The sequence below is a fragment of the Pleurodeles waltl genome, chromosome 6 (genome assembly GCF_031143425.1).
Source record: "Pleurodeles waltl isolate 20211129_DDA chromosome 6, aPleWal1.hap1.20221129, whole genome shotgun sequence".
NCBI classification, from domain to species: Eukaryota; Metazoa; Chordata; class Amphibia; order Caudata; family Salamandridae; genus Pleurodeles; species Pleurodeles waltl.
The window spans coordinates 1,512,024,138-1,512,047,673 of NC_090445.1; the positions used below are offsets into that span (position 1 = coordinate 1,512,024,138).

General features: G+C 41.3%; 1 protein-coding gene across 5 annotated transcripts in view; it reads left to right on the top strand.

The window, feature by feature from the left end:
- Nucleotides 1-23,254, top strand: part of NADK (NAD kinase) — a 417,957-nt gene extending 394,703 nt beyond the window's left edge. For 4 of the 5 annotated variants that reach the window (XM_069241012.1, XM_069241013.1, XM_069241014.1 and 1 more), the window contains 2 exons: nucleotides 13,583-13,665; nucleotides 15,896-18,350. In XM_069241012.1, coding sequence (XP_069097113.1) covers nucleotides 13,583-13,665; nucleotides 15,896-16,043 — 231 coding nt within the window. In that variant the 3' untranslated portion in view covers nucleotides 16,044-18,350. Of the gene's footprint in view, nucleotides 1-13,582; nucleotides 13,666-15,895 lie in introns of all 5 variants that reach the window. The other variant, XM_069241015.1, reaches the window with a different exon arrangement.
- Nucleotides 23,255-23,536: the final 282 nt, after the last annotated feature.

Sequence of the window (23,536 nt, forward strand, 5' to 3'; positions counted from 1 at the left end):
TATTAAAATACACCTTGCAGCAATATCTGCATACCTGCAAACTACATATTCAACTTCCTTGTATAGGATACCAGTTATCAAAGCATTCATAGAAGGGCTTAAAAGAATTATACCACCAAGAACACCACCTGTTCCTTCATGGAACCTAAACGTGGTTCTAACAAGACTCATGGGCCCACCCTTCGAACCCATGCACTCTTGCGGAATACAATTCCTCACCTGGAAAGTTGCCTTTCTCATCGCCATTACATCTCTAAGAAGAGTAAGTGAAATTCAAGCGTTCACAACACAAGAGCCTTTTATACAAATACATAAAAATAAGGTCGTCCTACGACCTAATCCAAAATTTTTACCAAAAGTTATTTCTCCATTCCATCTAAATCAAACGGTAGAATTACCAGTATTCTTCCCACAGCCAGATTCTGTGGCTGAAAGAGCACTACATACATTAGATGTCAAAAGAGCATTAATGTACTACATTGACAGAACGAAGAACATCAGAAAAACTAAACAGCTATTTATTGCATTCCAAAAACCTCATGCAGGTAACCCAATATCAAAACAAGGTATAGCCAGATGGATAGTTAAATGCATCCAAATCTGCTACCTTAAAGCAAAAAGACAACTGCCCATTACTCCCAGGGCACATTCAACAAGGAAAAAAGGTGCTTCAATGGCCTTTTTAGGAAACATCCCAATGCAAGAAATATGTAAGGCAGCCACTTGGTCTACGCCTCACACATTCACCAAACACTACTGTATAGATGTGCTATCCGCACAACAAGCTACAGTAGGTCAAGCTGTATTAAGAACTCTATTTCAGACAACTTCTACTCCTACAGGCTAAACCACCGCTTATGGGGAACTAACTGCTTACTAGTCTATGCATACCATGTGTATCTACAGCGACAGATGCCATCGAACTGAAAATGTCACTTACCCAGTGTACATCTGTTCGTGGCATCAGTCGCTGAGATTCACATGGACCCACCCACCTCCCCGGAAGCCTGTAGCAGTTCAGAAGTTACCTTCAATTTTTGTACATTTGTATATATATTACTTAATCCTTTAATAGGTACATACTTACATTTTTCATTGCGCGGGCACTATTACTATAGTACAACTCCTACCTCACCCTCTGCGGGGAAAACAATCGAAGATGGAGTCGACGCCCATGCGCAATGAGCACAGAAGGTGGAGTCACTCGGTCCCGTGACTCGAAAACACTTCTTCGAAGAAAAACAACTTGTAACACTCCGACCCAACACCAGATGGCGAGCGCTCATGCATACCATGTGAATCTCAGCGACTGATGCCACGAACAGATGTACACTGGGTAAGTGACATTTTCATTATCTTTGTGCCATTATGTGCAAATTATACATTTGTGTAATTTATATTTATTGTGCCATCCTTGACTGCCAACCACCTCCATGTTGAGATCCTAAAACCCTATTCTGTGCCACTTGTTGTGTGTTATAACCTGTGAAGCTCCTTGCACAGGGAACAGCAGATCTCTCATCCTGTGTTTTGGAAAAGCCCAGGTGATCAAGAAGAGGCATGAGGTTTTTGTCATATAAAGTAGGCTGCATTTATTTCCCATTGTGCGAAGATTGTTCACGTTCCCTGTATCTCTCTTTCACAAAAATCTTTCCTTACAGCTACTGTACACTGCCCAGTAGGCAAATGCCCTTGGACACGATGGTGGGTGATAATAACTTTTAAAATGAGCTTTCAAGAAACTGCACCCAGTGGGAAATCGTACTATGGTGCCCATGCATACTTGAATGGACAGCTGTGTACCAGTGTAAACCTGCATCAGGGAAAATGTTTAAGGAGACAGAGATGAGGATAACACCCATGATGCAGTAATTCTTGTGTCAGGTTGCTCTACGTTCTTCGACGGGCTCCTCATAAAGCCAGCCACTCCTCAAAGGTGCTGAACATTACTGAGTTGTTGCAGGGAGGTGGCCAGGGTCTACGCACTGTGTGTCCTTTGTGCTCTGGCTATATGGCAGTGGGCTTTTCTTCGTTATCACTCACATCTTGTTCTCACCCATAAAAGAGGACAGGCCTATAATTCCATCCCCAGCTCCAGTAATTTGCTTTCTGCTACTGCTTTAACAAAATTTAAAAAATGAGCTGTTTTATTGCTTAAATGGACAGTCTGTAGTCTCAGTTGATGCCAGTGAACCAGCCCTCAGAGCGTGGCTAGCCCCTCGAAGATTTGGTGGAAACAGGTACACAGAGCCAGGACCATGGTAACCAACCCATCCTATAAAGTAGTGCCTCTGCTTTAATGGCAATAGCAAATGCCCTATGAGGATTGTAGCAGCCGTGTATCTTTTCCAGACAGTCATTCTGCCAGTAAGGGCCTTTGTCGGGCTTCAACGTTTTTGTCAAAGCTATGCACAGAATGTGACACATCCCTTTGTTCAGGTGAGAGCAAGTGACCATACACTCAGCCCCATCTTTTGTACAGTTGATACTTCCTGCTAGGCTGTTTTAACCTGTTCCATTTACTAGGGGAACACTAGAGCCCATCTCTGCTCCACTGAAGAAAGTATTCATCCATTTTAATCAAACAGCAACATAAACTACAATGTTCTGTTTATGAAGTGTAAGGAGAGGAGTATTACTGGCATGTACAGAAGGACATAGGGGAACCGACTACCAAACAGGCATCTAGCTGCCGCAATGAGAGTCCACAACTTAGGACTACAGTCATACACAGGGACCCTAGTCCAGGGATATCCAGACCACTCATGTAATATTAACACTTGGGGGGGGATTGGGAGTTTCACAAGAGATATAGGAGGAACAGGTCACAAAAGGATGCACAGATATATCAGAAAACTCCAGCCAGTAATATACCGCAACTTGGGGGCAGGTAATAAGCACTTCTCCAGCATTGAATGTTTCATAAATTCGGATGTTTAAATCTCTAGCTAAATGTCCCAGTATTTAACATAGCCATAAAAGAGCAAACCATGCCCCTAAGCAAAACAGTAATATTTTTAAGAGCTCATCCACTTCATTTAAAACTCTCTAAGCTTCAACTCAGATTTCTAACTCAATGTGAGGCTGTCCCTGAGACATGCTTAGCTTTCTCTCTCCTCAGTACTAGTTTAGATCAGAATATTTACATTTTATTTGGCTTCCGTGGATATTGTTTCAAAAGACAGCTTTAGCTATCCCCTTGTGAGTGGTTTGGAGGATTTTACTCTGGACCGGGAGTAGCTTGTCTCACCATGACAGACACTTTTTAAAGTCTCTTTTCAAAGACTGTGCCACCCAAGGCCAAAGAAAGATTTCTGCTGATGATCCTCACAAACAGAGCCCCCTATACCTATATTCTAAGCATAAGTGGGTGCACTACCCTTTGTAAGACCTTCATTTCAAAACCCTGTGTGACAGAGAAATAAATTTACTTTGTTTCTTCAAGAATCGAAACAACTTCTTCCTCATCTGTGGAAGTCCCCTACTCAGGAGATGGCTCCATGGGTATGCCCCACCAAGCTCTTCCAAAAAGGTGGCATCAAGAGTTACTGCAGTTAGCTTTCTTGAAAAAAGCACCTGCCAAAGTGGTTGTTACAGACAAAAAACAGCTCCTACTCAGCCAGCCCACCATTCAAAAATGTTTAAAAATGTATTTAGAGTACATTGTGTACAGAGTGGTGCAGAAATCGTCTTCTCAGACCTAAATCCACAGTGGTCCTCCAGTTAACTTCCAAGAAGTCAGTACATCTTCTGCCTCTTCAAGAGTGGCTAGTAAGATATGGGTCGAATAGCTACAACTATGCCACCTGCAACTGCAGGATCTCTGCCAGCACTTTCACAATCTACAGCACCATGAGCAGTCTCTCTGCCGATGACAAAACAGCTTTCATCTACTCCTCTATAATCAAGAGCATGGGCAGTGCCCTTCCCAGCAGGTCCTGTGTGGTTGATTAATCTTTTGGCTGTCTTCCTTGTCAGCTTTTTTCTTGTTGGTGCTTCATCAACAATATTGCAGCAAGTGGCTCCATTGACAACAGTGGGAAGTCATCCGACCTCAATAAGGCCACCCAGACTCATTGTATTGGTAACACTTACCTAGTTTCCTTCACTCATGAAGATGTCATCATAGGTGCCTATGCAGATTAGGACACAGAGGAAAAGGCAGAATCCTACAATCATGAATGGCTGTCAGAGGTTGCCTGTAATCCAGGTGAGAGGAGTTAGGGCCCAGAGGCTGCACCATATGAATGACTGCACAAAAGCTTACTGCATTCCAGCATATAATCCTCCCAAATGACGTCTCGCAGGCCCCTCCAAGGCCCATTCCATCATCACAGTGACATGGTATAGTTGGCATAAAACTTGGTAAAGCCTAGCTCTGGTCCTCCTGACAGAGATGGTAGAAGAGTAGACTTTCTTGGTAGTAAGGCACATTCCATAGCTCCCACCTTCAAAGTAATGGCTAATTTATTGCCAATCTTGATTGGCTATGACCACCAAATTTGAACATCAGATCATCCCTGAATTACATAATACAAGAAGGCAGGTGGGCAGAAGCAAAACTACTTTTAATGGAGGCACCAGCACCTCTGGCTTTGTCATAGAGACAGCAATGAATATCTCTATTGCAGGATTTTGCCAATTAACAGTGGGGCTACTCAATCGAGGTTGGCTTAAGAGTACATTCTTTCATCTGTAGGGCAAATAAAATCCTGGACACACCATTCAACCTCTAGAATGCTGTTTACAAAACATCTCAACAATGCCCTTCAATGCTTAGAGAATCATTAGGATACTGCTCACTCCTTGGTGGCACCCCAGGTCTTGCTGACAGCTAATTTTCAAGCATGTAAGTGAATCCCAGTTCGACAGAGGAATTTCATTGAACAGCAACACACAAGGGAGTAAAAAATATCTTTACCACCAGTTCAGTTATGTACACGGCTATTTCTCCATGTAGGAGGCTGGCCTAGTTTGTAGTGGGTGCATACAGTGCTTACACCTTATACCAGGTCCAGTTATCCCTTATTAGTGAAATGTAGACAGTGTCTAGAAGCCAGTCTCTTTAGGGGTAGTGTGGATGAGCAGCCAAGGCCTAACTAGGAGACATGCAAAGCTCATGCAATACCCCTGTAGTCAGAGAGTACTCACACACATGAAAGAAAATACTCAGTGTTACAAAAATAAAGGTACTTTATTTTAGTGACACAAATGCCAAAAATACAATAGAGACTATACTCCCTTAGGAGGTAATTAATACACAAATTATATACACTAGTATGCAGAAATAGCTGTAAAAACAGTTAGAAAACAGTGCAAATAGTGAAAATCACAATAGGTAGAAATGGCCCTGGGGGAACACAAAACATATACTGAGAAAGTGGAATGCAAAAATCGGTTTCCCACCTAGGCAAGTGTAGTGTGTAGAGGGGCGCTGGGAGTATTAGAAAATTTCAAAGGTAAGTAATAAAACCCACCCCAGGGCACAGGAAAGCAGGAGTAAATCACAGTAACTTTCATAGAACACACCAGAACACAAGAAAGAAGATTATGCAAAAACCAGAAGAGACCGCAAGGCATCAACAATGGATTCCTGGACCTGAAGGCCTGTGGAAGAAAGGGACCCAAGTCTAAGAAGCACTGAAGAGTCCAGAGAGAACAGGAGCCCCCTGCTAATCCAGAAGAAGATGCAAAAGAGGAACCACCGGTGAGGAACAACAGTCCGTATTGCACCCAAGAAGACAGATGCAGGTTCCTGGTTGGTGCAGAAGATATCCCATGTCAGATGGATAATGCAGTCTCGTTTGGGTCACTGGATTCCACCAACAAACCTTGGCAAGCTCGCGGTTAGTGGACAATGGCGCTGGCCGGGACCAGGAGGGGTCTGGTGGCCTCTACCCAGGAGGGGGAGACAGAGAGGGCTCCCAGCAACTCAGAAAGCACTCACTAGACCAGGCAGCGTGCACAGGAGTCCCACACCACGGGAACAAATAAGGTGCAAAAGGAGGCCCACGCAGCACTACACAAAGGGAACCCGCGCCTTCGGAGAACCACAAAGCTGTACGTCGCAGGAAGGAGTGCTGGGGGCCAGAGCTGCATGGTGCACGAAGAAGTTCGTGGAACGATGCCAACAAGCCTTGGCAACTGCAAAACATGCTGTGCACGGGGGTACTGTCTTGCGTGGGGAGGCAAGCTCTTACATCCACCAGAGTTGGACTTCGGGACCACATCAGTCCACCACCCTTGTTGCTTGATACACGCACTTCGTCAGGAGAGGGAACCCACACCACAACTTGTCGGTGCAGAGGGGTGCCTGCTGAAGCAGGGAAGTGAATCCTTCACTGCAAGGGAGATTCCTTTGTTCTTCTGGTGCAGGCTGAAGACAAGCAGTCCTCCGAGGATGCACAACCTGGAAACAGTTGCAGTTGCTAGCAGGAGCTGAAGATACAATGTTGCAGATGTTATCTTTGCTTCTCTGTTGCAGTTTGTAGAGTTCCTGGAGGTTCCAGATGCAGTTTCTTCGGTAAGAAGGTGAAGTAAAGAATGCAGAGGATTCCTGCTGAAATCTTGCAATCTGAATCTGAAGAACTACCCACGAGAGAGACCCTAAATAGCCCTGAAAGGGGGATTGGTCAGCTAAACAAGTAAGAACCTATTAGGGGAGGGCTGTGACGTCACCTGCTGGCACTGGCCACTCAGATGTTCCCAGAGTGCCCTGCCAACTTGGAATCCAAGATGGCAAAACGCAGGGACATGCTGGAGGAGCTCTGAGCACCACCCCTGGGATGGTGATGGACAGGGAAGTGGTCAATCCCCTTTGCTTTGTCCAGTTTCGCGTCCGAGCAGGGACTCGGGAGTCCCTGAACCGGTGTAGACTGGATTATGAAAGGAGGGCACCATCTGTGCCCTTCAAAGGATTTCCAGAGGCTCTGGGAAGCTACCCCTCCCATGCTTGTAACGCCTATTTCCAAAGAAAATCCTTTGTTCTGTCTTACTGGGATCAAGCTGCTTGAGCAAAAGGAGGGCAAAAGCTTGTCTGTGAGGTGGCAGCGGCTGATGCTGCCTTGAAAACCACAGAAGGCTGTAATGCCAGTACTAGGGATCCTCTAAGGAGCCCCCAGTGTGCATGGAATCATCCAACCAATGCTGGCAAAAGCTGTAGGGTATGATTCCAACATGTTTGATACCAAACATGGCCATATTCAGAGTTACCATTGTTAGTGCAGGGGTGCCCTCACACACAGGTACCCTGCACCCAACCTTCAGGGCTTGAAGGCCCGACATATGGGTGACTTATAAGTGACCTGGTGCAGTGTAAATAGCGGTGGAAGGGTGCATGCACCATATCATACAGGCTGCAATAGCAGCCCAGTAGAAGCCCTTGCATGGGTTCCCTATGGGTGACAAAAGAAATGCTGCAGCCCAGAGAGATCCCCTGGAACCCCAATGCCCTGATTACCTAGGTAGTATATACTAGGGACCTATAAGGGTGCACCAGTATGCCAATTGTGGGTGGACTAGTGAATTACCAGTATCTTATAACCATATTTTAAGGGTGGGAGCATAACTACTGGGGTTCTCATTAGCAAGGTCCCAATAGACACAGTCAAACACACTGACAAACAGGCCAAAAGTAGGGGTAACCATGCTAGAAAGAGGCTACTTTCATACACTCCAAATTATGTCAGCAAAGACAGATTTATTACAGACCCACAACAAGAAGAGGAGATCATCACAATCAGGCTCTCATAGTGCCAGAAAAAAAGGCAGGCTGACTTTTAGGTTTATCACCCCATCCTCCTCCGTTCAAGCCATTAGAGTGTTGGTGGAGAATCTGTAACATTGCTTTACAATGGAAGATAATCATATCTGATCAATGGCTGCACCAAATAGTTGAGTTGATGAGTCATCATCATCTCAAGTCATGACGGTGCCTGTGGCACTGCAGATTGTTTTTCATTTGAGTGGTAGGTCTCCTTTCCCCAGGATCAGTGAGCTGCCTAGGTGCGCTTGTGGTGTATAGCAGAGGGAAATGAGGACCTGTGAGGTAAGGGTCGACCTCTTGGTGAAGTGTTATTAATCCAGTCTACATAAAGAGCCATCCCCATGGCTGTCCAGCTTCTGAGTGCAAAAACGCATGAGTTAAGCAAGTTTCATTCTCTTGGCTGCAAGGTTTATTACTCCCACAGGTGTGTTATTTAAAGATACATCAGAATAGTGCTGAGTACTAGTAAAGTCCTGGAGAGCCTGGTCAGTGCAATGCTGGTGAGGCACCATAATTGAACCCCAAATGGGTAGTGTGCAACTGAAAATACCATTTACTCCAGTATGGGATCTCATACTTCAGTCATTCCCCGTCGGGATGGGAGTCCCACAGTACCTTAGAAAAGCAATGCAATGATAGGTATAGACTGGAAAGGCCCTAGAACCTTCAGTTTAGTAACAAATCCTAGTCGTTTTTTAAAAAAGATACTAAACTTAAGTTCCAACCCATCAGGTTGCACCACCCTTTAGAACACTCCTGTGAGAAGCTCCAGTTCCTCAGATTTTCCTACTGCATGTCGTGTGAGGGAGTCTACACTGAGCTCTCTTAAAGGACGTTATAGTTAGGTTGATGTTTCACCCGTGCAAAACCATAGAAACTCAGCAGTTATATTTCTACTTAAGTTAAGAATCTAGAACTTGTTGCCCAAAGTTACATTCGGCACGAGTCATAGTTTCTTCAGATTGAGTGGGGGCCTGTTTTCCTTACTCAATCATGACATTGAAAAGCACTAATTCAACAAGTTTACTAGAAGACCTTCCTTCCAAGGTCTCTGTGGAAACGCATTTTCCTTATCACGTAACTCCTGCACACATTTCAGACACTGTCATGGTATATCGACCAGTAACGGATAAGACATCTTTATCAGTCATATTTCACGCTGAGCAGTAAATTGATAGTGTTGAGCTAGGGAAGCAAGATTAGAATACATCAGTCATGCTGTTTCATCCTATAATTCAGTATGATTTTGACAATTTCATACATATGAAACGGAATATGCTAGTAAAAGTTGATCCAAATTTAAGGGCCCTCATCAGTGACAGAAGGAATATTGTCACCTTTAGTATTGCCGTGGTGTAAACAACCCTTGAAAGCCTTTGTCAGTGAGAAGCTTGTGTGGCTGAGACATACATTTGGGTCAGAGCTAGTCTGGCACCAGGACCTGAAGAGCCTACAGTGAGTTCACATCTCTGCACGATCAAAATAAAGACTGCATTTTCATTAACTGTGTCATATGGAATCTACCAGAATATTTATGGAGCACAGAAAGACAAGCTTCCAAGTTTAAAGTTATTTTAGGAGCCGTGTAATATCTTTCCTCACTGATTCTACATTCATGTACAGCTGTAAAGTGAAAATGTTTTAATAGCTGAAAATCCATCTTTCTAATTCCCATTCTGAAATGTGTGTTATCCCCTCCCATTTGGGAAGACTTTGAAGAAATTATCTTTGTTAATTAACACCTGTCACCCCTGTATTGCCTGATGTTCCTCTGTATGTCAAGCATAGTTCTCTTTCAATTTCCTTTCTTTCTCCGGGCCTATTACTTCTTGACAAATCTTTAGTTTGATATTTGTGTTAACTTGTAATTACTGATAAAATCCCACCGGATGGGAAACAGTTGGTGTAAGCATATAAACACTGATAAAACATGTGCACAACCACAAACTAAATTGCTATTCAAAGAATGGAAAGTGAGAGAGATTGTGTAATTTTAATTTTGTTCTAAAGAGGCCAACACAGTGTAACATTGCTAGGCAATGTAGGAGCAAGAAATATTGGCCTAATATTATTCTGTTTCAGATTTGTTGATTAGGGATGTCACTAAAATATTGTTTCTGTCTTTTGTTTCCACCGGTTTTGTGCACTTGGATTAAAGATCCAGAGTTTAGAAGCATGTTTTAGGGGTGAGCGTTTAGAAGCATGTTTTAGGTTCAGTCTAATTACTTTATACACTGTAGAGAATCTGGGAATACAAAAATCACGTTTGCTCTTTCGGCAGTGTTTAATTCTTTCACTGATTGGTGAAGTGGCTGGCTGATAGGAATCTTAGCCAATATGTACAGTCAAACTTACCCACAGACACAAAATAGGTAAACCCCTTTTGATACACTAGGCCCTTTTTTTAACAAGTCAGTATTGAGAGCAGGTCAATTTCCAAACATTCCAGGATTTTAACAATCCATTCAAGGAGTAATCAGTGTTACCTGTGAAAAGAGGCAGAGTGCACAAAGGACCGTGGCGAAAGCATGACCTAGGACTGTCCACATACGAACAAAATTCATAGTTGCAAGGTGTCCCATTGTTATGTGTGATACTTTCAGTTAATCCTGGCTTTTTACCCAACTGAACTTTACTGCAGGGGTTGTTGAACTCATAGTTACAATGTTAACATCAAAATATCAAGCACCAGAATACGATGTGATTTAGTTTAAATGACTAGAGCTGACATAAAGTGAGGTATTTGCCACGGGGACAGTTGAATTTCTGCACAACAGCAGCACCACTGTAAATATAGTCAGGCAAAAAGTGCAGAAAAGCATCAAGTTTCAGATGCATTAGTAGGCAGGGCTACATACTGTAATTCAGCATTTGAAAGGTTTCACAAAGTACTTACTATACTGCTGGCAGTAAGGAGTATGTGCATAGCCCCTAGCTGTGTCTAGGGATTCGTTTTTCAAACATTTTAATCCATTAGCAGGCCTGTAAACCAGAGTACTGACCGGGTGAGTCTGAGAGGTAAGGAGATGTGAGAGAGGGTAACAAGATATGAGTGTTAAATGGAGTGCAATACATAAATGGACATTCTATACTTAAAGCAGTCTAACATAGGTCAGTTGGACGCAATGCGAATAGGAAGTCATGTATACCACGTGACTTCTCTTTTGAATTAAATAGGTGCTTTATAACAATCCTTGCAAAAAAACATTTGTAGTAAAAACTGGAAAAATTTAGATTTTATCTGTTTTAGGGGTTAGGCAGCTACACAAACACAGATAATCATGGGCCCCAAAAGGTTTGGAACACACGGCCAAAACACCATTGATATCCACTAATAATTAACTCTGAAAACAGGACAACCTACTAATTACAAACAAGGCCAGAGTTCATGCCTAAAATGCCTTCAAACCTTTCTCAGTGAGATAGTGGTATATTGTTCTTTCTTCCACAATCTGTCTTCCATGGGGGATAGACCCTGCACTTGCTGAACATCTGCAGATGCCGCAAGATGTACATTGATAGAACAAAAAACATAAGAGCTTCAGATAAGCTTTTCGTCCTGTTCGGATGCACAGGAAGGGGGTGCTCACTATAGAAACAGGGCCTGAGAAGATAGTTACCTGCTTACATCACCATTTACCACAGGTAAGTGAGTCATAGCATGGGGTTGTAACCAAAGCCTGGAAGGCGAGGCACACATTGATCAGACACTACTTAACTGGATCAGAAAGCAGCAGCAAACTGTGTTAGGCCATGCAGTTCTCTGTAACCTGTTGCACTCAAGGCACACATTGATCAGACACTACTTAACTGGATCAGAAAGCAGCAGCAAACTGTGTTAGGCCATGCAGTTCTCTGTAACCTGTTGCACTCGAGGCACACATTGATCAGACACTACTTAACTGGATCAGAAAGCAGCAGCAAACTGTTAGGCCATGCAGTTCTCTGTAACCTGTTGCACTCGAGGCACACATTGATCAGACACTACTTAACTGGATCAGAAAGCAGCAGCAAACTGTGTTAGGCCATGCAGTTCTCTGTAACCTGTTGCACTCGAGGCACACATTGATCAGACACTACTTAAATGGATCAGAAAGCAGCAGCAAACTGTGTCAGGCCATGCAGTTCTCTGTAACCTGTTGCACTCGAGGTATGCCTACATCAGGCTTTTTATCATCCACTACAATTACGGCGTGCTACTCAGATTCAGGCATGTATGAAAGACACACTTCTGGCAAAGAAAATCCTTACTTACCAGTAACTTCAATTCTACAGCACTGGTGTTTTTCATAAAATCACATGTCTCTCTGACCTAACTGATCCAAGGCATACTTTCCGGTAGTCTAGAAATCTGGGCTGTGGTGGCTGTTCGGGAAATTGGAGTGTTAATCTCATTGAGGTCCTTGGTTGAAGTATTGGCAGTTTGAAATGAGATGTACATTCAAACACTACACCATGGTTAGCATCTTGGCATGTTAGTACTGGGTATTTAGTTAAAATTCTGGGAATTCCCAGATTGACAACCAGGGTTGCTGCAAGCTATTGTCATAATTAACAACTGGTTTTCAGTCGCCAACAATTGCAGTTGTCATGGCCTATACATGTAGTCCCCTGTCATCTTTAACCTCTACATAGAGCCATTTGGTGCTCTACTCAGATTACAGGATGAGAATTCAGAGGTATGCTAATGATACACAATTCTACTTGAAAGTCTCCTCTGAATAAGATATCAAAGTATCTAACACTGCATGCATATCATCCAGATCTAGATGTCCAATGTCTACCTAAAGCTCAACCCAGCCAAGTTAGATAAACCGTTGTTTTCCAAGAACGAGCACAAATTAGTACAAACCTGGCTCAGCAACAGGAACCTTGATGGTTACGAAACCCAACTTCCACTGAATGCATAGTCACTTTCATTACCCCAGACACAAACTTCACCCTCAAGAAACACATTGGCAAAAAACAAAGACAGCTTGGTACCATCTCTCTTTCCAAAGAAAGTGAAACCATTTCTTCCAGAATGTGACATCAGAGCTGCTGGTCAAACCCTCATACTCTGACATATGTGTGATGGTAACACCCTGTCCCATGGCCACTCAGACTCCACACCGTTATCCTCCTACAAACCACAGCGCTTAACATCTAGGGCCTGAGGAAATATGAGCACATCACCGGTGTCCTGATGGAACCTAATTGGCACCCCTTACTACCCAAGATCATCTTGCAAACAAATTGAATCATATAGAAAACCATGTCAACCACCACCCCTCCTTACTTTGCAAACAAGCTCACAAACTCTAGTGGTACTTGGCACACCTACAGCCAGTACTTCAGACTGCAGACTAAGAAATGTAAAAAAAGAAAATAAAGAAAACACAACGTAGCAGACTTTTTCCATCTGTGTACCCAGGTTCCCAAATAACACTGCATATCCATCATTACCACCCCATCAGTGGTCCTATTTAGGATAGAGTCAAAAATACATCTCTTTAAAGAACACTATGTCACAAAGCATTAACAGACTTTGACCTTGTGCATGGCTCAACTGTCTTTTGGCTAGCTTCACAGTTGAGAATTAACATAGCCATACATACATTTAATTACCCATTTTTGCAAGAGTCAAGTTCATTGACGTGGCGCAAAATTAAAAACATGTAGAAAATGAGTCAGGTAATGTGACATACATGTGCTGCACATGAAAACAAGGTTTTGCCAAAAATTGTGAACTCAGGCAGGGCGGGCTGGCTGGCTGAGGGTTACTGTGGCTTGGTCCAACATTCACCATGTGTCCTTTGTTTTCCACTATTTTCTCAGATCATGCTTTCCCCGGAAGCTAGGAACGCAGCTTGGGTGTCTTTTGATGGGCGGAAGAGACAGCAAATATCTCATGGCGACAGGTGAGCATTTGAGAATCCATTTGTAGTTGAGATAGACTATAATTCATGAATAGGTTGTTTACACCTTATGTCTGTATTCTGTAAACATTGTACATGGCCAGGAAATCTACTGACGAGGTGAGGGGTATGATTGTTTATCATCATTATCTTTGTGTTTGAGCTTTTGCCCAAAGTCTGGAGTCCAAGTTTTCCCACAGATCGATAATGGCCAGGCAGTTTGACTTGTAGATGCTCTATGGACAGTGCAGGCCCACCCTAAAGTGTGTGTCTATGATTCATTTTTTTGTATGTCACACAGATGACCCCACCATCTAAAACTCGGGCCACGGGTTTCATTACATTTTTAAATGGTTTCACCTTTAAAAATAGTCCTCACATAAGTTCAAGTTGTGGCAGGCAGATACAGAGTGAAGGGGTTGCACAATTGTTGCGCCACAACTTCTTGGCTCAGTACCGTGCAATTCCTGCTAGAACATCACTGTGGAAACACACAGAAATTTGAGAGGTTCCTTAGAGAAACTAATTTTTCCTTGGACTAAATATCAAGTGCTACAAAAAGTGCCCTTTGGTGGTCAACCAAAGTGTACAACTGATTAAACAACCATCAGCAAAGCCAGTGGGTCTCGGCTGTAAAAGGCCGGGTCTTTGCTTTGCCAATGTTTTTTGTCAATCGCACACATACAGACACATGCACACGTGTGTCTGGCAATCTTGCTAAGGGTTTTCTACATTTTAAAACCCTTCCCAAGATGGCTTTCGAGAGATACACCTGGTTGTGAACATATTCACATACATTATGATGCTGATGTATAACAAATATTATAGCCATTTATTACCCTGTTTATCTTATTGCATTGCACGTGTGGTTCAAGTGCTCATTCCAACACCTACCCACATAACTCTCTTTTTACATAACCAAATAACATTATGCTAATGCACCTTAGATGGTGTATTTAATTTAAGTATCACTGGGTGCACTTAGAATCAAGTCTTGCCCTTTAGAGTGTTAGAAGTTGCATCGTGTAATCACTTCATTGCATAGCACAGTCCCAAGTAATATGTAATTTGGAAATCTTAAAAGCATACTCTGGTCGCATTGAGTTTGACTTGCAGCTTTTTTCATTCCTGGTTAAATGAATATATAAAAAAATGGAAAATAGAAACTACTTCTTAAAAACACGGGTAGAACCCACTTGTGTTCTTCATTTATAGTACACCAGATTACGAGGCGAAGATAGTCACTTCTTTGTGATGAGATTGAGTAAATGGGTACAAATGACCTTCTTGTGTAGATAGGGCAGATGTTGATTTTAGTAGATATTTGGAGTAAAGACTGTTTCAGGTAATACTTGTGATCACAAGGGTATTTCTTGGAGGTTTCTGAGACTTTTAATGTGGATTACAATCGCCATAATTGACTTAAGGAAGTGAGGAGTATTTGTACCCTGGTGGGATAATGGTGCATGAAGTTTCATGTTGCATTTTATGGTGATTTCAGGTGTCTTTCATGGCATCATGAGGGGGCTTTTATTGTGCCTTGTGTTTCCTAAGGGAGGTGTTTACATGGTACTTCAGTGGGACGTTTTTATTCATTCCAAGGGGCAGTCAGTAGTGCGGAGGGATAGAAATTTCACATTACCTTCTGTTGGCATATCATACTGAGTCCTTTAAGCGGCTGCTGTGCTACCAAAGTTGCATATATATGCAACAATAGATGCTAGCACTTTTTTCGCCCATGCAACACATTACATTAAATAGGTTACCCTGAGTTACCGCTGCATGGCCATGTTGTCTGTTTAACTAAGTAGACGATTGTTTTTTCAACAAATGCATGAAGTCACTGTATATAAGAAGTATGCTTCTGGCAGCCTAAAGATAGATGGATATATTGATTACACCAGGCTGTTGGTGATTGACAGGGTATCTCCTGTTCGTCGATGCTATTGTTGCTACAGAAAGAGGCACGGGCATTACCTGGCTCATTACAACATGTATTTATGCAGCATATGTGATGTAACCCATACCAAATAATTAAATAAATTGGCTACCTTATCAATTTCATCTTCTGAATGTAGCATTCGGCGGGATACTTTGGTAGCAAAAAACATGGTCTGTAGCTATTATTGTTACCACATGTTTTCTTGTTTAACCTAGACCATTACACTTTAACCCTGATTAGAGAAATAGATCTGCATATTTCCTAATATTCTCTACTTTCCCTGTTTTGCAGTATCAGCATCACTACCTCTTGTTACCCTCTACCTTCGATTTGTTTCCGGGACCCTGTGAACGATTGGTTCAACAGCCTCGCTGAATGTTTGCACTGGAATGTTCGCAAGAAGCAGAACCATTTCTCTGTTGATGACGAGGAATTCTAAGCACTTTTTGGACAGCAAGCTTCCTTTGAGGCCAGCAGTGGCACAAGAATTGCAGTACCCCATTCAACATGCATGTGATAGGGTCCTTATGCTGGTTGCGGAATAAGGCATGGATTTACAATCCCTGCTTTACCTATCCATCCTCTATGATGAGCTGCAACTTGATCTCTGGGATTACAATTTGGGCCTAGTTGCGGATCTTTTGAGGGACACCACTGCCTATCAAAACCACCCACACATATTGCCATACATGGGTTTACACTGGTTTGTACCACATATGTAGTAACCAAGAACAGGCCAATGTAAATTCATTGTGAAAATTTACTGTCAAAATTTTGGGGTGGCATTACTGTTAGTAGGGGCACCAAGGATTGTTTTTAGCAGTGTGTTGAAGGTCTAGATTATTCAATACTTGTACCATTCAGGAAAGTGCCCAGATGGTCTTCAACAGGTTATCTAAACTAATCAGCATTGAGTTGTCCTGGGTGTGCCAGAACTGTGTCTTCCAGATACCAATCTGCTCTTGAAGCTTGCACATGACACTTATAATGACACAGCATGATCCATAGAATGAAGGTGCGTGCCAGCGTTGAGAGGTAGAAAGTCGTTTACACTTAATAGAGACTTTAAGTAAAATCAAAATAACTGCTGGGTAGGGGGTAGAAGTATTTTGTGTTCTTTCTATTTGAGTTTGTCATAATATTTTTATTCTACAAGCTCTCACCTTTATTCCAATTGATAGAGCCCTTGCCCAAGATTTCTACCTACATAAAGAGGACCAAATGTAAAAAATCTTCTGTATGTTTTATTATTATCCTTACATATTTGTTCCGTCTCACTCCCACTTTTGTTTTGGAACTTTTTTACCCTCTTCCCCTGTGGTTTCCTAAGCATAACACCAAATGTTTCAGTTTGGCAATATATCATTCCTCCATCCCAGCAACATTGTGTCTGCATGGATACCCAGACACTTGTGGTGCCGCAGGGCGGGAAAAACAGGTGACCTTATGAATGAGGATAGAAAAGGCAACGTTTCAAAATAAAATGTTTCCCAAAAAGAACAAATTTGTCAAAAACAAAAACGAGTCTGATAAATCATAATAAGCAATTACATCTAGTCACACTGTGTGGCTAATGCGAAAGAATTCTCACTATTTGGGTTATTTTAATTTACAGTATACTCAGGCATCACATTCTCACTTATTTTACCTCTTCCATTGATGTATTGTATTTGTAGTAAATAATATTTGAAAGCTCATCCCATTTAAACAACACTTTTACTCTATAATTTTATGAAGGTGGCCTTGGTGCTAACTAACAACTTTTTGTGTATGTCACGGTGATTCACGCAGCATTACGGGCAGCTGAATATGTAAAAAGACCCTATAAAAGGCACAGATACTTGATTGAAGAAAATTAATGTCTTCAGAAACGTAAAAGAAATTACATAGGTTTGATAAATACATTCTTACATCTAAATTACTAATTAGCATAGTACAACCTTCTGGCATATAGCCATTTTCAAGTGTTTTCTATCATGTCACACATTAGGAAGTCAGTCTTACTCAGATTATCCTCGATTTGGACATGGGTCAATAAGGAAGTGTGGATCAGTTAAGAAACTTAGGGCCAGATGTATCATGCATTTTTGAGATCGCAAAAATGCATTTTGGTATGTATGAATTCCAATTTGATTCGGTAACTTGTTACCAAATCGGAAATTTGAATTGTGACTCCATACCGATTCGGTGTTAGGGGCGTGTCATGGGCGTCCCTTCCTAATACCAAATCGCAGCGGTATGCAGGAATGTTTTGTGACCAAAATGTGGTCGCAAAACATTTGCATTTTACCACCTACTTATAGTAGGTGGTAACCCATTCTGAAATGGGAAGGGGCCCCCTAAAGACCCCTTCCCCTTTGTAAATGCATGTGAAAATATTTTTTAAGAGCAGGCTGTGATCCCACGGACCAATGTCTACTCTTAAAAAATGAAAAGAAAACTTTTCATTTTTCTTTTTTAAACGTGTCCCGTTTTCCTTTAAGGAAAACAAGCTACATTTAAAAAAAAAAAAAAAGATTGCTTTGTTTAAGAGCAATCACAGACATGGTGGTCGGCTGAGCCCAGCAGGCCACCATCCCTGTGATTGCAGCTGTTCACAATGGGTTGCAAATTGCGACCTACCTCATGATTATTAATGAGGTAGGTCGATTCGCGAGCCATTGGGAATCGATAAATGAAACTCCTGGAGTTTCATACTTTCAGATAGATTTGCAGAAAATCGCAATTAGGTAATCGCTGTCCAGATAAATGATACATCTCGCCCTTAGTTTGAAAGTCCCTTCTCTTGGACACCAGTGCAGCAACTTGGTGTTGAGACAGTTTGTCCTTCCACGATGATGACTGCAGGAATGAAAGACGATCCAGAAAAGGCACTATGTGGATCATTCCAATTATATTACTGTGTCACTTTATTGTTTAAAGAAATAGGAAATGGTCTCAATGTTCTGAGCATGGATGTTGACAATCCCATCAGGCTATTGTTTCACCAAAGAACATAGTGAAATGAACCGGAAAAGTAATTCATACAATTTTTTCTTTATCTATGAATAGACTTTGAATGGTAAAATTTGTTGTTTAAGAGCAAACTAAATCTAACTGTTGCACAATTTATCAGACCAGCCTAAGTTGCCTCGTTTTAGTATTTACATTCCCACATTAACAAGGACTGAGTTCATGTCAGCGATGCTGCTGTTGTTAACGTAAGCACCCGATCATCAACATACAGTTTTTCTGGAATACGAATTGAGCCGAACCTGGGTAACTGATCTTAATATTTTTTTTTCTTCCAATGCCAATCATTCTTGCAGAGAAACGAAAACTGAGGTACTATTGAAAGCTGGTGGACTGAGAATTACACCACATCAAGGGTTGACACCTTTCTTTCATTGCAAGCCCAATAACTAATTCTGCCATCTATGATGGGTGATCGCTCCCACTTCATGAGCTCTCTTGATGTTTCTTGAAACATATAAAGGCACTGAATTTGTGTAATGGGACAAGTGTTTGAGATCGACGTTAAGGTTTAAAAATATGTATTTTCTTCTGTGCTATACAAAGGAGACAGAAATGATGATCCTGCAGCACATTAAAGTTTACCTCATGTTTACAGTCAAATTTAACAATTACTCATAATATTTTTTTCAGTTTTTTCGTGAACTGAATTCCTGTCCAAGGTATACAAACATCATTAGAAAATGAAGGAATTGAGTGGAAGCAAAGGGCAGGAAATTTCTCAATTTTAAAGAAATGAACCTAGTCTATGAAACATCTCCATCAAGTATTTTTTATAATACTGAAAATACATACAGGAACCAGTCAAAGCGCAACCCATTCATAGTGATATTAATCTAATAGGTTTTCCATCATAAAGGCAATAAAATATTAAAATAGTAAACTTTCTGCCCTGGCAAGCAAATAATTTGTTATATCTGATCAAACTGGTAAGCGTGCAAATTGGTACAGAGTTCTTGCTTGAAGCTGGAAGTATTTCTTGAGAATTCCAGACACTTACCAGGACATCATTTTAAAGGGGCCATATAGTGCTATGTTCGGTCCATGAAAAAGGGATACTGTATTGTTAGACTGAACATATTCCTAATGTAGTTGAAAACAGTGCCTTTAGCTCTCTTAAAAACATTTAACTGTCATATATACAATGTGTTATATAAAACTCTATTGAACCTTTCTACTGTAATCTGGATGGCTTATATTTTGTGGAACAGCTTTTCTAAAGAGGTCTAATCAACATAGACTGGTTTGCACTGTGGGTCTTTCTTTGTGTTAGAACCAGACCTAGCTGAACAAAGTGTTTACATTCACTTTTGGTGCTGGATTACGGAAACATTTGGCACAACTGTAAGCATAGCAGACATGCCAACAAGTGGGCAAAAGAGTGGTTGTCTGATGTGAATGAAATGACTGGGAAGGTTTTGCAGAGCTCTCTCATCCATTAGTGAAGACACACAGAGTTATTGGACAGCTGAGGGGCTTTGCCAGGCAGCGGATAAAGCTGACTTATCTCTATTGGCGGGGTTGTGTGACCCAGTACACATTACCAGGTCTAAACCTGGTCGCTGGCAGATGTTTTATTTACAATATCGTCATACTATTTATTGAGGCTTAAGTCATACCATTTATTGAGGCTTAAGTTTTTGCACAATAGCAAATCTTCCTGTAGATTTGTATCAACCGGGTTCAGTGCTACAGATAGTAGAAATTATTTTACCAAAAAATAACCCATAATAAAAGGCATCTAAACCTTGCATGACTAACTTTGAAAAAAACGAAAATAACATTTCTCTAAGACCTTGCCTTCCTTTTGTGAGCCAGAAAAAATAAAATTTTCTGTAAATATTTTGCCTGAGAGGCACCCCTTTCCATGGCCTCTGGTACAAAAGTTCTTGATGTCCATCAAGAGAAGAACCCCCTCTGCAGACTTTGAAATACATGTAGAATCATTGCACTTAAAAAACATTTGGAAATAGTAGGTACATATTAATTTTTAAACTGCACAGAGATTAATCTCTTCAAATCTAATGTGTTGTTTTCACAGGCATTTTCGAGGCTGCAGAAGGACAGGTTCCAATAACATAATGAAAGTGGGGTATTTGGAACCTGGTGTTTCTAGGCTGGCATATTTTATTTTTAAAAGTGCAGGCTAAGGTTAAGAAATAGTTTCCCCTATGTGGCTAAAATCATATAAAGGTTGTCGAATTCATTTAAAGACTGAATTTGATTGTAAAATGGTAGCCATTTTGTATTTATTGTATACAGAATGCATCTTTGTTGGTACTGTCATCGCCTCTGCTTTAAAATTATAATTAATGATTGACTGAGTCCTCTAGGCTGTAGCTGATTTTTCTAATTTTGCAATACATATGTCTGATAAAGTACATGACAGTATCTTGCACTACAGTTTCTGACCCCCTAAGTTAGGTTATTATACAGTGTGTCAAACGTTATACTCTAACAAGGATTTGGGTGAAAGAGTGGGGGAGCACAGAATGATTAGAAGGTGAATGGTTCATATTCCATAGTACAAATTAACCAGTCTGAGTCTCTGCGCTTTCAATTGGCTAAATATGCTTTAATTCTTTCTAACTTACTGGAAATGTATCAATCTTGCTGGTGTCCTGTTATAACGCTTTGTAGTTAAGAATGGAAAGTGTCTTCCTGCTCTTAGGGCCTCATTACGAAGCTGGCGGTCTTGAGGCTGCCAGCCACACGGTGGAGGTCAGGACCACCACTGCTGTGTCCATCCAGCACCACTGGGATCCATGATCCCAACGGGCTTGTAGTGGCGGAGATTGCGATCAGCCACGGCGGTGCTGCAGGCATCGCCGACCTGCTGATTACGATCTTGTTCTCTGCCAGCCTTTTCATGGCGGTTTTACCACCATGAAATGGCGGAGAACAGGAGCAGGGGGCAAAAGGGGAGCCCCTTCCCCGCCGATGCACTTGGCAGGGGCAGGACAGGGTCCCCCTACCCAAAACCATCGCAGTGTTCACTGTCAGTGCCTGGCAGCATTCCCGCCGGCTTGATTACGAGACGGCGACAATGCCGCTGCCTGTTTTCTGCTAGTCTGGTAGGCGGAAAACTCAGTTTCCGCCCACCAGCCCAGCGCAAAACTCTTAATGGGTCTGGCTGGGAGGTAGCCAGTGTGGCGGCAACCTCCCCATCTGAAGCTCAGCGGATGGTTCAAACCGTCCGCCAAACTCCTAATGAGGCTTCAAGTCTCTATTTCCATCTCTAGGCTTTGTAGACACCCAGACTTGTGACTTCATGTTCATTGTATGCAACAATTGTAGTTTGCACCCTGGTAATGGAAACTTAGAAAAAATAATTATGTAAATTTTAAATATTAAAATCTTTGTCTTTTGAAGTTATTGTTCATACCTTTGTTGTATAAATGTTGTTTAGTTAAAACTAGTTTATTTTTTGTGTCAACTCAGACAAAGTTCAAATAATCGTTTTCTCTGGCTGCAGCTTTGCATCAAAAGGGGATTGTATATAATTGTTTACTCTAAGGGAACCACTCTTAATGTTCATTTTTGGTTCCCTTTTAAAGACATAATATATATTTATTGAAAAATGCAATAACTTTTTTAAAAGTGCAGTTCTTGCCTAAGATATTATCTGCAATATCTAAAAAAAGAGATAAAAAATTTAGAAGGTAAGAACAGTACACCGATTTGAAATTAGTGTCATTTACTGTTTTCAATGCAACAATTGTGTTAAAATGTAACTACTTTTTATGCTACCTTTTACAAAGTTCTTTGAAGTAGATGGTCATCTGTTCTTTTACATAACGAAACTGTTAATGTTTTCACGGAAGTTCATGAAAAAAGCAATGGAGACATGCCTTAATTATTACATTTCTAAAATTATATAATACAAGCTTTATTGCTCTATTATTTGAAACAAATGACTGCCATTTTGGAAGGGACGCATGCTTCTAGGCCCCTGAGAATGGCATACATTACTTAAAGAAGAGTATTTTACCTAATAATTACTTAGCAAAAACAATGTAGGGGATGGCTAGGTGGCTGTTGGACAGCTTTAAAATACTGTTAATTTGTATCAACCAATACCAGCCTACTGACACGTTTAAGTAGTCTTTTTCCTAAGAGATGGTTATAGAAACCATGAAGATTTTTTTATTTATTATGAAATTAGGAGCCTTCGTTGAACTCCTAGTATGTCATAGTTGATCAGATCCCTTTCTACCCCCAGCCCCCTCCCCCATTCATTCTTCTGGTGTTTTGATGAAAGCATAGCAATAGTGGACTATTAAACTGCAACCGTGTTTGGACAGAGATGTTATAAAATAGTTGATATGGGAATCATACCTGTTATCAAGGGAGGTTGTAATGGGGAACAAACATTAAATCCATATTTACACAGGCAAACCTCACTTTAAGTAGCCAGTATATACAGCTACCTATGAGCTGCCAGAGGTTAAGATCTTTCATCGACTCTTTAATTCAAAGTAGTTGTTTGAAAGCCAGTTTGCTTGCAGATTGTTTCTGTCAAGATGCTTTACAAAACATGGTACTGTGCATTTTGCATACTGTCAAGTATGTGTTTCGTTCTCCACACTGATGGCATATTTTAGTATAGAAGAAACACAGGAACCAGGCTACTTTAGGAAAAAAATAAAATTATGATTTCTCTTTCACTGTAGACCTTTTAGCAGTTTTGTTTTTTAAGCTATTTTTTCATCGTTGCGAATATGGTGAATATGTAACGTTTATTCCACTGTTTTATTTCTTTGAGTTTCTCCTCACTGGATAAGAGCTTTGCTTTATTTTGGTTCTTTTACTTGAAAGGGTCAAAGATGCAACAGTGCGAAACTGTCATCTCCTGAAGTAGCTAACTCCATGCTGAGATTCACGCCTGTGCAGTTATACTTTTTACTAGCCACCTAGTCA